The following is a 14506-nucleotide window of genomic DNA, read 5'->3' as shown; positions in this document are numbered from 1 at the left end:
CTGCTACTCCCTTACCCCTTCTCCCCTTTCCCCCTTCTTCAACAGGGTAAGTTCTCCCATGGGGGGACATGTTTTAAGACGAAATAAAAGAGGTTACCATCAGAAAGTATTTCCTTATTTACCTGTCAGATAGATAGAAAGTTATTTCTAAATACCCTCCCTCAGATAAAAGGTCTCCTAAAGTCCCACTACTCTGAGGTCCTTTGTTCATTACCCTGGAGCAGTTCTGGGAGCTGGCCTCCTGGGCTGTGTTACAGGAGGCTAAAGGAGAGGATCTGTATTTTTAGGCCAGCCTTAGTAACATAGTGAGACTCTGTCTGAGTTAACTTTTCTTTTGCTGTGAAGAGACACCATGATCAAGTAAGGAAACATTTAACTGGGGGCTTGCTTACAGTTTCAGAGGGTGAGTCCATGACCTTCACGGTTGGGAGTATGGCAGCAGGCAGGCACTGGAGCAGCAGCTCAGAACTTACATCTTATCTGCAGGTTTGGAGGCAGAGACTGAGCCTGGAGTGGGATTTTGAAGCCTTAAAGCTCACTTTCCATGACACACCTCCTCCAACAAGGCCACACCTCTTGATCCCTTCCAAAACAGTTCTACCAACTGAAATAAGTGAGTCTATGGGAGCCATTCTCAGTCAAACCACCACAGACCCCTTTTACACACATACTCAGGTTAACTGAGGCATAGTGAGCTTTTAAATTGCTGCGCTTCATCATGACATTTTCATACATGTATACAATTTATTTAGATCACATTTATATCTCTCTTTACCCTCTTTTCTGTTCCTTCCCACTGGTTCCTTTCCTCTTAAATAGGTCCCCCTTCTATTGTTTTTTTTATATATAAATCTAGAAGGGCATAATCCCAGAGCTGGTCTACAAATTGAGTTCTAGGCCAGCCAGAGTCACACAGTGAGACCCTGTTTCAAAACAAACAGAAATCTATATTCTACAGGAAAGAAAATGTGGTATTTGCCTGAGTTAGGCTTATTTTGCTTAACAGGATCTCTAATCCTCCCCATTTTCCTGCAAATGACCTAATTCCGTCTGTTTAAGGTGGATGGAATACCCCACTGTGCACATAAATCACATTTTCCTTGTTCACAGACACCTAGGCTGGTCTGTATTTTGGCTACTGTGAATAGTGCAACAGTAAGGATGGGTGTGATGTATCTCTGTGGAGCGCTGCTTCTGATTCCTTTTGGTATATATCCAGTTGTACAGCGGGACCATATGGTGGTTTTATTTTTAGTTGCCTTTTAAAAAAAGGAATCCCCAAATTGATTTCCATGGTGGCTGAACTTACATTCCTACCAGCAGTGTATAAAGGATTCTTTTCTCTATATCCTCACCAGCATTTGTTATTTTCTTGATGACGGCCATTCTGATGGGTGAAATGGATTCTCAATGCACTTTTGATTTTCATCTCCTTTATAGCTAAGGATGTTGAGCAGTTTTTTGTATTTATTGGTCATTTGTCTTTCTTCTTTTTTAAAACTTATACTTCTTTTGAGAATTGTCTGTTCAATGAATTTGCCCACCGATTGACTGGATTATTTGTTCTATTAATGCTAAAATCATGCTTTTATTTTCTATATGCAGACATATACAGTTATTTATATGTTAGCTGACAAGTGGATATTTTAAGTTGTTCCCTGTTATATTACCTGAAAGCCAGTTTTGTTTTGTTATTTTCATCACTTTTCAAAAACAATATCATCACCTGACACCAGTATTTGTTTTTGTCCAACTATTGGAAAAACACAAGTACTGGGTCAAAGATGGAAATCACTAGGCATGTGACAAGTGTTTGGCTCCAACCAGACTCTCACTGTGTGAACAACAGTCAAGAAAAGAAGGGTCAAGTATGAAGTTTTGGAAAGACTCTGCTGAAGGTCTTGGCAAAAGGCACGAAACAATATACATTTGATGTCCTAAAATCTTTCGGCCCCACATCACACACTGAACATGCTGAAATCTATGTTCAACTGTCAATTCCCTGACTTCACCTTCAGAAACTCAGTGTGTACGAGGCACTGTGAATGATCTAAAGATTAAACAGTTCTTAGTGACTATGTCCAACACAGACTGAGGAACAGAAGGGTCCTCAGTTTATCTACTGCAAAGTGAATTTTGCTGATGAAATAACTGCAAACCACACAGATGACTTTGCTTGCCTGAGACTCCTCAGAGAAACTGATGCAAAGACTGGAACATGGAACTTCTAACCCAGTACTCTTTCCATCATGGCTGTTGTGGGGTCAAGATTAGAGTTTCTTGAAAAATCACGAGAGGCATGATTCCTAGTGGCTTTGGAACTGCTAGGGCTGAGAACAGACTCTGGAAAGTTGTTTTCTGCCCCCGACACTTGCACTATGACATGCACACCCTGTCCCCACAAATAAATAACTGCAATAATTTAAAAATAAATCTTCTCTGCCTTTAGTCATCCAAGTGTAAAGTTAAGTATCACTGTTTTCCAAAGGTGACTTTTCTAGGAAGCTTATTATCCTTTACACAGCTTCCTATCTCACATCACTTTTGAAATAATACATTTACTTCTTATTATGTGCCTTTTCCAATAGATTATAAATTCCATGAAGTGTCACTTCTGCTTCATTCACAGCTGTTCAGCACCTAGCACAGTACTGGCATACAAAAGAAGCTCAAACAGTATTCTTTTAATACACAAATGGACTTCCCTTTCTAATCACAGCTACAGCAAGTCTTATCAAAGTCCTAATTATCCCTCTTAAACGTTCCTAAACTTAGTATGCAAACCCAGGGCTTAAAGTCCCAGGGAAGTAGACTGGAGCTGGGATTTTAGCTTAGCAAGCATTCTGATTAGAGAGATTCAGCCATGGAATGAGCATCTTTACAAGAAAAAAGCAGATGGCCCAGGTACAGAGGTGTTGTCTGAATTAGGTAGGTCAACCCTGTCAACCTCTTAGGTGTCTTTTAACAATGAGGGTCTGAAGTTCATTCTTTTCAGCTGTTGTTTTGAATTAGGTTAAAATAAGGAACATAAACAAACTGGTTAAGAACTAGCCTAAGAGAGGGCCAGGTTTCATGGTGCACCTCTGGGGTCAAGGCCAGTTTGCTCTGCTTAGTAAGTTCCAGGACAGCCAGGGCTACACAGACAGACTGTGTTACTCCCTAACCCCCAAAGGATAATAAACTCAACAGGGGCTGGAGAGATGGCTCAGCAGTTAAGAGCACTGGCTGCTCTTCCAGAGGACTAGGGTTCTAGTCTCAGCACCCACACAGCAGCTCACAATCTCTAACTCCAAATTCCAGGGGATCTGATGTCCCCCTTTGGCCTCTGTCAGCACCAGGCATGAAACTGGTGCACATACATACACGCAGACAAAACAACCATATACCTACAATTAAATTTAAAAAATAATTAACCTGAGAGCTATCTAATGAAACTTTAAAAATTAATTACTTTAGGAATGCATTTCCTCTTTTAGTTATTTGACACACATAAATTCTACTGAGTATACGACCAATAATAGGTCCATGTAAGTGAAACCCAGTGCAGGCTAAAGCACTGACACAATCATCTGTAGAAGTGTGAGACACCCATACCCCACTCTCAGCTCAGATCAAACCCAGAGCCCAAAGCATGCGAGCAAATGCTCTAACCCGGAACTACATTTCCAGTCCAAGCATACTTTTAAACACACACACAAATTAAAGTATGCTCAATTACTGTAACAGCTCTGAAGAAAATGATGCTCCAGTTTACACTAATAAGTGGCTTTGTCCAAAGTAGGAACTGTCAGATCTTGAGCTCCCAAACCGGCACTTGTTTCATTTTACAGGTCACACCAGGTTCCAGAATTTCCCATTGCGTAAGTTTGACCACATTTGCATCCCCATCTTGGATTAAAGGATACCTTTCTTCCTAATTTCATTGGGAAAGGAACGAGAGGAATTTAAAAATAACTTCTTTCATAGGTACCAATGAAAAAAAACTTTTATTGACTATTACAGTATTTATAAATATATAATATAAATGAACTAGAAGAGTGACTGAAGAGTTTAAATTAATGATCTCTCCTTAACTTTTATCACTAAAGATCAATAGTTATTAAATGTGATTTTTTTCCACTGCTAATGAAGAATGTTACAATTCAGAACAGCAACTTCATTAATCCATTCAGACCCCGAAAAGGAATATTTTCTTGAATAAAGTTGAGTAAAGCACTGGGAACAAGATTGGCATTTACTGCAGCTTAAATGGCAAGGGAGGAGAGAGGCAGCAGCATCTTACTTTAGGCCACTGGTTGCTTTAAAGAAATACAAAGGGAAGTGAGCTTCCGATGAAAGACAGCAAGGTGAGACATCCCCACTGTCTTGGGGTCCGAGAGGAACTTGGAGGCCCTACACTTCAGTGTCTTCCTCTCTTCTTTTTTGAGATGCCACCCAGGCTCAAGATATTCCCCTGGACCAGCTTCTCCCGCAGCTGGACAAGAGGCCCAGTTACTTTATTTCCCTTAATTGAGGTAACAGACTTGAAAGTCCAGTTGCTCTGAGTATTTCTTCTTGGGGGAGTTTATTTGTCCACGAAAAGCCTTTGACTTTTTAAGAAAATCAAAACCATTTCTATTTTTCGTCTATTAAACCTCACGGCACAAGAACTGTGCACTGAAATACACATGTCTAAAATGCAAGCACCAGTCTTCTACATGTGCAGAGTCTTCGCCACACAGTTCTTTCCTTAAACAGTCTTTCAGCTACAAAAGACACGAATGAGTAAATCTTGGAAAAGGGATAACATCTTTGATATTGTCAACTCCTAGGATGCATTGTAAGTAGTGTTCGAATCCCATCCCAAAGCCTCCATGTGGCACAGATCCAAACTGACGAAGGTCCAGGTACCTGTTTTTAAAACCAAAGAATCATTACTTATAAACACTATATGAGGTCAAATGTTATAACAAGAACTTGGTATCTTACAAGTATTTCACAGTCATTTGTTGTTTATGTCACTGTGGTAGAGCACACCCATCTTCATTCCACAGAGACCATGAAAATAGAGAAGTTAGAGAGCTCTAGCTATCCAAGGATACCCAAACAAGCAGCAGTGGATTCTGTTGTGGGCTTTCGTCACTTGACCTTTTCTCTTTTCAAGTTACTTATGCATCATTCATGTACAGAAAACTTGCCTCGAGACACTTTTTATACTAGCTTTCTTTTTTCTTTTCACTTCCTAACTCAATGATATATTTTCTCTGTCTTCTCTCTCTCTCTCTCTCTCTCTCTCTCTCTCTCTCTCTCTCTCACGGGAATTGGTGTTTCACTTGCATATATGTCTGTGTGAGGGTGTCAGATCCCCTGGAACTACAGTTATAGACCACTGTGAGCTGCCATGTGGGTGCTGGGAATTGAACCCAGGTTCTCTGGAATAACAGCCAGTACTCCTAACCACTGAGCCATCTCTCCAGCCCTTACTATCTTATATTATACTAGTTTTTTTTCTTCACCCCCTTGACAAGGTTTCTCTGTGTAGTCTTGCTCTGTAGACCAGGCTGGCCTCAAACTCACAGAGCTTTGCCTGCCTCTGCCTCCCAAGTACTAGAAAACATACCTCTCTTCTATTTTTTGATATGTTAATGGCAGTATTTTCCTCCTCACTCAAATCATATTATTCAATACACAGAGAGGAGTGAAGAATTTGTTGTTGATGTTGTTTGTGTGTATATCTATGTACATGTGCTTGTGTGAGTACATGTGGAGGCCACTTACCATGCTTGTTCTACTCCTACTTAAGACTTCATGGTTAAAAAAGGTATAGCTATGATTGAAACTCAGATTCCAACCAACTAGCATAGAATAAAGTTATTTTAGGAGGAAAGGAAAAGGATGGCCCTGCCAATAGTCTTATTACATCATTTGATTGGGAATTTCTTTTAACTTATTTTTTTATTACATCTATTTGTGTGTGTGTGTGTGTGTGTGTGTGTGTGTGTGTGTGTGTGTGTGTGTGCATACATGTATGCATGCAGGCCATGACACTTGTGCAGAGGTCAGAGGACAACTTTTAGAAGTCATATCTTTCCTTCTACCATAGCGATCACACTAAAGTTGTCAGACTTGGTGGCAAGTACTTTTACCCACTGACCTACCTCACTGTTCCTAGCTTGAAAATTCTCGAGTCATAGATATAAATTAAAGCAAATTCATAATTGCTCAAATAATTTGTGCAATCAGCCCCACAGTAAGCCTTCAAAGCACCACAGCTAGTAGCTGTTTGGCTCTTCAAGCATAAAGACTACCTAGCAACTGTTTCCTCTGTTCTAGTGCTAACACCTTGACACTTTACAGTAAAGATTCTAATAAAAGATAAACAGCAACTGGATGAGCTGTGTCCAAGTGAGATCAACATGGTGATTAGTAAGAAATGATTAGCAAAAATTTAATGGATAAATGGAGTAAACACAGTCTTGGTAAGTGTAGTTTTGATGGTGGAATTCACTTTAGGTTCAATCTGAGATGAAGGCACCTCAAATCAGGTGTCATGAATACCTGCAGGACCAAAGTTGGCTGCAGAGGTTCAGAAATGGGTTTCATACAGATAAATTTCTTATGTACCAATGTCAAAACACTGGTATGAATGTTGTAAGCTGAATTAGCAGGATGATTCAGCTTACTAGGTTTTGCCTGACTTTGCAAAAAGGAAACAAAAATCTACTTTTAACAAAAAAAGAGGGTATATTTGTGTGGGGGGGGTAGGTGGGGGGAGATAGGGTGTTACTATGTAATCCCAGTTGGCCTGGAACTCACTCTGTAGACCAGGCTGGCCTCAAACTCACAGAAATCCTCCTGCCTCTGCCTCCCAAGTGCTGGGATCACAGTTTACTACCATGCTATGCTTCAAATCTGTATTTTGATTCTAGGGCAAGCAAGTGTAGTAAAGATGCCAGAAAATATCTGGAACTGGCTACTGATTTGATTTGCATGTGGCAGCAGAAATAAGAAGTGAGTTCACTCTCAGACACCTGGATTCTAAAAGTCCAGAGGAACTTTCTTTTTCTTTCTTTCTTTTTTTTTTGAGACAGGGTTTCTCTGTGTAGCTTTGTGCCTTTCCTAGAACTCACTTGGTAGTCCAGGCTGGCCTCAAACTCACAGAGATCCACCTGGCTCTGCCTCCCGAGTGCTGGGATTAAAGGTGTGTGCCACCACCGCCTGGCCAGAGGAACTTTCATAGAGATCCTGGGTGCAAAACTTTCTAAGCTCCTTTCACCTTTACATGCTATGCCTACTCCTGAAGAGGATTCAAGTCATAAATATTTCTATTTGAAGATCCTATGTGCATTAAAGGTTTAGTTAGAAAACTAGTCTAGGAGCTGGAGAGATGACTCAGCTGGTACAGTTGCGTGTAGTTAAGCCTGTTGTCCTGAGTTCTACCCTGGGACGCACATGGTAGAGGGAGAGAACCAACTCCCAAGGGCTGTCCTTTGACTCCCACATTCTTGCTGTGGCATGTGAGTCCTCTTCTTCCTCCCAAAAAGCAAAGTTAAAATATTAAAAAAAAAGAAAATATAGACATGTTTTAATAAATATCATACTTACTTAAGCAACATATAAAATTTACTGTTATTTAAGCAAATGAATATTATGAATACTAGCTGATAGAATCAGAGGGGAATATAGTATAATTGGCTCAATAGATTTACCTACTAAATAGCAATACTTAGAAGAAAAGAAGAAAAAGGGTGTAGAAACTAACATTTACTGAACTGCTTCCACTCAATGAAAATACAATGTACCTTTTTATTTCATACAATAACTGTGAAATAGATATTATCATTTCATTTTATAATCATGAAAACCAAGAAACGAAGAGAGATCAAGATACTTAGGGATATTGCTGGGAACTACCAGGCGGTCAAAAACCATCAGCTGAACTTTGAAACTCTGAAGCTATCTCCTTTGTTAGCAAAGCAACAAAGTGTAATTTGTCATGTCCTTCTCCTAAGAACAAAATAGTTAATGATATTGCTGATATTATGAAATCAAGATCCTAAAGCAGCACTATTGTAGACATGTAAATAATCTGTCTACATTGGCACATGTAAGTAATCTGTCTACATTGGCAAGTACTTGACGAGTCTGTGGAAAGAAAACCAGAACAATTTTGTGGAAGTGAATGTGAGTTTGGACAGGTGGTTGTTCTTAGGCAGCTGACGGCTTTAGAGCTCTTGGATACCTAAGACATCACTTATCAAAGCTCCCACTGTCAAACAGGGAGACTGAAGCATAATGGGCTAAGAGCAAGGCTTCTGCCGGGCCTATATAGCAATGCCTTATTTCAACAAGTGAACAAAAAGCACAAAGACAGATTTTGGTGTATGAAGGAGTTCTCAGCTTCATCCTAACTATAATCTTGGTTAAGTCAGTTCACATGTCTGGCCTCTTGTTTAGAGGGGAGACAAAGGGATACCAGCAGTATCTACCTCTCTAAGGGTTGGGATGATTACAGGAAACGACAAACGTTAAGAATGTGAACATTATTTTTTAAAATAGAGGAAGTGGTAACTAAATGGTAAACATCAGTTTTACTGTTTTTCACAGGCTGGGAGTAAACAATTTTCTGAGCCTCAAGTTCCGTTCTTAGCATTTGCTCACAGGGTCATGGGAATACAAGTAACAATCCTTCCCACATAACACCCAGAATGCACCCAGGACAGGGGCCATGTCCTTACCACTGGTAGGCTTTCGTAAGTCCAGATCTGTAAAAAGGAATAAGGAAAAAAATCGAGACATCAATAAAACATTTATTAATCAACCACTAAACATTTATTCTAAGTTGTGAACACAGGGGCCTTGGTAAGGAAGCACTCACATTGAAGCCTGTGTCTTCCCATAATGCAATGGAACTGAGGAGGTGACATTTTCTTAGATAGGAGACTGTCATCACCATTAACAGTAAGCAATGGGGTAAATAAAGTAAGAGGTGTCTAGAATGAAAACAGGACTTGAAGGGATTGCTCTGACGTGAGCTTACTATCTGTGAAGGAAGGGCAGAGACACTGCTTAGTCAAGGTGCCTGGGAGGCACACACAGGCAATGCACACTTGGACACAACTTTCACTGCACAACATCTAAAATTACAGTGCAATTCTTTCATACTACTACTGCAATTTGGTTCTTGGAGAGAGAAATGTGAGTAACATTTTAAGTGCTCAGTGGTTATTACCATTAACCTTAGCCCTTTAAAAAGGTATTTAGAACTGTATCTGGAATGACAAGAACCATCGAAGTTCTAATTTTCTAAAGTACAGGAAAAAACGCGCTACAGCCACAGACAGATCCATGAGTCAGTCAAAGAAACATGCAACTACTTCACTGACAAAGACAAATTTGGATCGTGTCTGGTATTAGCTAAGGTCTCCTAGGGGAAGGAAACAACTCAAGAAAATGGATCGCCTGATCTTTCAACAGATGCAGTTTCTTGCCACGTGTGATTTTTATTGTGCTTGAAAATTTTTTAGAGAAATTTCAAATTCTTTCATCTAAAGACTACAATCTTCACCCCAATTTGACAACTTTCCCAGGACTGTCTAACAGTGAGTGGTGGCAGGGAGGTGGTAGTCTAGTCAGTAAGGGACTCGTCCATACCTTTTACTTCCTCTCTTTTGGAGTCTAACCCAGTGGAGCCGCTAAGAAGAGTGGGATTGCAACACCAAGTCACTCAAGATTTACAGGCTGGGATTTTAGAAAATTATCAACTTTCAAAGCATGTCTCCATTAGGAAAAGGTGGCCGGGCAGTGGTGGTGCATGCCTTTAATCCCAGCACTTGGGAGGCAGAGCCAGGAGGATTTTTGTGAGTTCAAGGCCAGCCTGGTCTACAGAGTGAGATCCAGGAAAGGCGCAAAGCTACACAGAGAAAACCTGTCTCGAAAAACCAAAAAAAAAAAAAAAAAAAAAAAAAAGGAAAAAGTGGCCTTAAAAATAGCTAATTTAACAGGATATTTTAAAAATGTTTTTTCCAAAGTGGTTGTACAAGTTTGCATTCCCACCAGCAGTGGAGGAGAGTTCCCCTAGCTCCACATCCTCTCCAGCATAAGGTGTCTTCAGTGCTTTTGATCTTAGCCATTCTGACAGGCATAAGGTGGTATCTCAGAGTTGTTTTGATTTGCATTTCCCTGATGATTAGGGATGTTGAGCAATTCCTTAAATGTCTTTCAGCCATTTGAGTTTCCTCTGTTGAGAATTCTCTGTTTAGTTCTATAGCCCATTTCTTAATTGGACTGTTGGGCATTTTGATGTCTAATTTCTTGAGTTCCTTATATATTCTGGATATCAGTCCTCTGTCAGATGTAGGGTTGGTGAAGATCTTTTCCCATTCTGTAGGCTGTCGCTTTGCCTTGTTGACCGTATCCTTTGCTCTACAGAAGCTTCTCAGTTTCAAGAGGTCCCATTGATTGATTGTTTTTCTCAGTGTCTGTGCTACTGGTGTTCTATTTAGGAAGTGGTCTCCTATGCCAATGCGTTCAAGACTACTTCCTACTTTCTCTTCTAGCAGGTTCAGAGTAGCTGGATTTATGTTGAGGTCCTCGATCCACTTGGACTTAAGTTTTGTGCACGGTGATAGATATGGATCTATTTGCAGCCTTCTACATGTAGATATCCAGTTTTGCCAGCACCATTTGTTGAAGATGCTTTCTTTTTTCCATTGTGCACTTTTGGCTTCTTTGTCAAAAATTATTTGTTCATAGGTGTGCGGATTAATGTCAGGGTCTTCAATTCGATTCCATTGGTCCACATGTCGGTTTTTATGCCAGTACCAAGCTGTTTTTATTACTGTAGCTCTATAGTACAGTTTGAAGTCAGGGATTGTGATGCCTCCAGAGATTGTGTTATTGTACAGGATTCTTTTGGCTATCCTGGGTTTTTTGTTTTTCCATATGAAGTTGAGTATTATTCTTTCCAGGTCTGTGAAGAATTGTGTTGGTATTTTGATGGGGATTGCATTGAATCTGTAGATTGCTTTTGGTAAGATTGCCATTTTTACTATGTTAGTTCTGCCTATCCATGAGCATGGGAGATCTTTCCATTTTCTGACATCTTCTTCAATTTCTTTTTTTCAGGGACTTAAAGTTCTTGTCATATAGGTCCTTCACTTGCTTGGTTAGTGTTACCCCAAGGTAATTTATGTCATTTGTGGCTATAGTAAAGGGTGATGTATCTTTGATTTCCTTCTCCGCTTCTTTGTCCATTGTATATAGGAGGGCTACTGATTTTTTTGAGTTGATCTTGTATCCTGCTATGTTGCTGAAGGTGTTTATAAGCTGTATCAGCTCCTTGGTGGAATCTTTGGGGTCGCTCAAGTATACTATCATGTCATCTGCAAATAGGGAAAGCTTGACTTCTTCCTTTCCAATTTGTATCCCCTTAATCTCCTTATGTTGTCTTATTGCTCTGGCTAGAACTTCAAGTACTATATTGAATAAGTATGGGGAGAGCGGACAGCCTTGCCTCGTTCCTGACTTTAGTGGAATTGCTTTGAGTTTCTCTCCATTTAATTTGATGTTGGCTGTTGGCTTGCTGTAAATTGCCTTTATTATGTTTAGGTATGTTCCCTGTATTCCTGATCGCTCCAAGACCTTTATCATGAAGGGGTGTTGGATTTTGTCAAATGCCTTTTCAGCATCTAGTGAGATGATCATGTGGTTTTTTTCTTTGAGTTTGTTTATATGGCGTATTACATTGACAGATTTTCGTATGTTGAACCATCCTTGCATCCCTGGAATGAATCCTACTTGATCATGGTGGATAATTGTTTTGATGTGTTCTTGGAGTCTGTTTGCCAGTATTTTATTGAGTATTTTTGCATCAATGTTCATGAGGGAGATCGGTCTGTAGTTCTCTTTCTTTGTTGTATCCTTGTTTGGTTTAGGAATCAGGGTAATTGTAGCCTCATAGAAGGAGTTTGGTAATGTTCCTTCTGTTTCTATTGTGTGGAACAATTCAGAGAGTATTGGTATTAACTCTTTTTTGAGATCGCCCAATGACAGAGAAATGGAATGAGATCTACATGAACAGCCTGGACATGAGTGGGGGTAGTGAAGGGTGAGGGTTGAGGGAAAGAGCGCTTGGGGGAGCGGGAGATCCCAGCTGGATCAACAACAGAGAGGGAGAACAAGGAATAGGAGACCATGGTAAATGAAGACCACATGAGAATAGGAAGAAGCAAAGTGCTAGAGAGGCCCACAGAAATCCACAAAGATACCCCCACAACAGACTGCTGGCAATGGTTGAGAGACAGCCCGAACTGACCTACTCTGGTGATGGGATGGCCAAACACCCTAATTGTCATGCTAGAAACCTCATCCAACTACTGAGGGATCTGGATGCAGAGATCCATGACTAGGCCCCGGGTGGATCTCTGGGAGTCCAATTAGCGAGAATGAGGAGGGTTTATATGAGCGAGAATTGTTGAGACCAAGGTTGGATAAAGCACAGAGACAAATAGCCAAACGAACGGAAACACATGAAATATGAACCAATGGCTGAGGGGTCACCAACTGGATCAGGCCCTCTGAGTGGGTGAGACAGTTGATTGGCCTGATCTGTTTGGGAGGCATCCAGGCAGTAGGACCGGGTCCTGTGCTCATTGCATGAGTCGGCTGTTTGAAACCTGGGGCCTATGCAGGGTCGCTTAGCTCGGCCTGGGAGGAGGGGACTGGACCTACCTGGACTGAGTCTACCAGGTTGATCTCAGTCTGCGGGGAAGGCTTTGCCCTGGAGGAGATGGGAATGGGGGGCGGGCTGGGGGGAAGGTGAGGGGGGCGGGAGGGGGGATATGTAGAACTGAATTGTATTGCAAAATAAAAATTAAAAAAAAAATGTTTTTTTCCAAGTATGACAAAACCTAGTATTATTGGAGAGAAGGATTAATACAGAGGAGAAAAAATTAATGTTTGATATAGCAAAAATGGAAACCATAGAACACAGAGGCTTATAACCATGGTCAGTTTAGGAAGTCATTGTAGTTCTCTGGTGAATCATGCATACAGGAGTGATAGTTCAATTAGAAATAGGATTCCTTACTTTCTATCTCCAAAATATTTTTATGCAATCTATGGATTCATTTTACAGATCTCAAAAAGTAAATTAAAACAAAGTTATTCAAATAGCTAAATGAGGGCTCGTGAATATCTACTATTCTCTATGAATTCAAGGAAAGGAAATCTCCTTATAAATACTAGCTTAGCATCTTTCTATCTTCATTCTTTTCTTAGTTTAGTCTGTCTTTATGACCCAGTGGGATCATGACATTCATAAAACAGAGCACATAAAAAAGTACACAAGTAAGAGAAAAATGAAGAAGCTTTGAAAAGCTTGGAAACTTCTCTTGCTTTTTTTCTTCTTTTTTTAAATTTTAAGACAGGGTCTTAAATTTTATGTAAGTGTGTCTTACTTGGAACACATACAGAGACCGGGATGTTCTAGAAACTTAAGAACGATCCTCCTGCTTCAGCCTCTGAGTGCCCGGCCTATAGGCATGTGCCATCATGTTTTCTGTTTGTCTGTTTTTTGCTGTTTTTGAGAGGGTCTCCAGGCCAGCCTGCAACTCATGAACTTCTATCTCTTGCCTTAGCCTCTCTGAGATTATGAGCATGCACTCCTATACCTTCCAATAGGTCCAGTCTTCAAGAAAGAGATTCTTATAGATGTTAGAAACACTCCTCAGGATCCCACAGAGCCCGAGAGTGCCAGGCCTGTCAGGTGTGAGGAGTCCAGGTGCTGTGTTTTTGTTACTGTGCAGGGAGTGCCTTTGAGGACCCCCCCCTCACCTCCACCCCTGCCCCCCCCCAGTTACTTCAGGGTGTTTCTTTTAGGTCTGACCAATACCTGGCCAGTCGCTGCTCTAGGATATGGTATCATTCCTCCCTGAGGCTTCCTCCAAAGAGCTCTCCAACTCCAGGAACCAGAAGATCAACAGCAGCAACCTAAAGAAGAAACCAATCAACCAACCATGAATAGCACTGTACTTCCCTGTGATTCCAACACCACTCGGATTTTCAAGCAAATGGAACATTTTCTTGAAACAATTTTAAAATTGGCTGTTTGACTGCTTATTAGAATCTTATTTGGGAGATATTTCTTCAACCAGCTACAGCAGTAGTTCTCAACCTGTGGGTTGTGACCCCTGTACCATATCAGATATTTACATTATGACTCATAACAGTACTAAAATTACAGTTATGAAATAGCAACAAAATAATTTTATGATTGGGGAGACACCACAACATGAGGAACTATATTAGGAACTGTATTAGGAAGGTTGAGAACCACTGAGCTAGAGCATATCACCAGAAGCTCCAAGTTTTGAAAATTCCCTTTGGAAAATATCTGTATCTTTTAATTATGTGGCTAAAAGCATACGTACTCATTCCTGTTTATAAGCTTCACTGTGACTACTCTGAATAACAAATGAATGGCACAGGAATCCTCACTGCTTCTCCATGTTAGTCTTTTTCTTAG

The 14506-nt window shown here is 40.5% G+C and overlaps 1 protein-coding gene across 2 annotated transcripts in view; it reads right to left on the bottom strand.

Annotated features, from left to right (window-relative positions):
• Positions 1–7203: 7203 nt before the first annotated feature.
• LOC131901778 (probable asparagine--tRNA ligase, mitochondrial) overlaps positions 7204–14506 on the bottom strand; it is a 30782-nt gene continuing 23479 nt past the window's right edge. The window contains exons 6-7 of one of the 2 annotated variants that reach the window (XM_059252854.1): positions 8718–8744; positions 7204–7508 (exon numbers count right to left, since the gene is read on the bottom strand). In XM_059252854.1, the coding sequence (XP_059108837.1) occupies positions 7416–7508; positions 8718–8744 (120 nt within the window). In that variant the 3' untranslated portion in view covers positions 7204–7415. Of the gene's footprint in view, positions 7509–8717; positions 8745–13855; positions 13972–14506 lie in introns of those variants that run through there. The other variant, XM_059252855.1, reaches the window with a different exon arrangement.

Source organism: Peromyscus eremicus, unplaced genomic scaffold, assembly GCF_949786415.1.
Source record: "Peromyscus eremicus unplaced genomic scaffold, PerEre_H2_v1 PerEre#2#unplaced_306, whole genome shotgun sequence".
In the NCBI taxonomy this organism is placed as follows: Eukaryota; Metazoa; Chordata; class Mammalia; order Rodentia; family Cricetidae; genus Peromyscus; species Peromyscus eremicus.
This window is presented reverse-complemented; position numbering and strand designations above follow the sequence as displayed.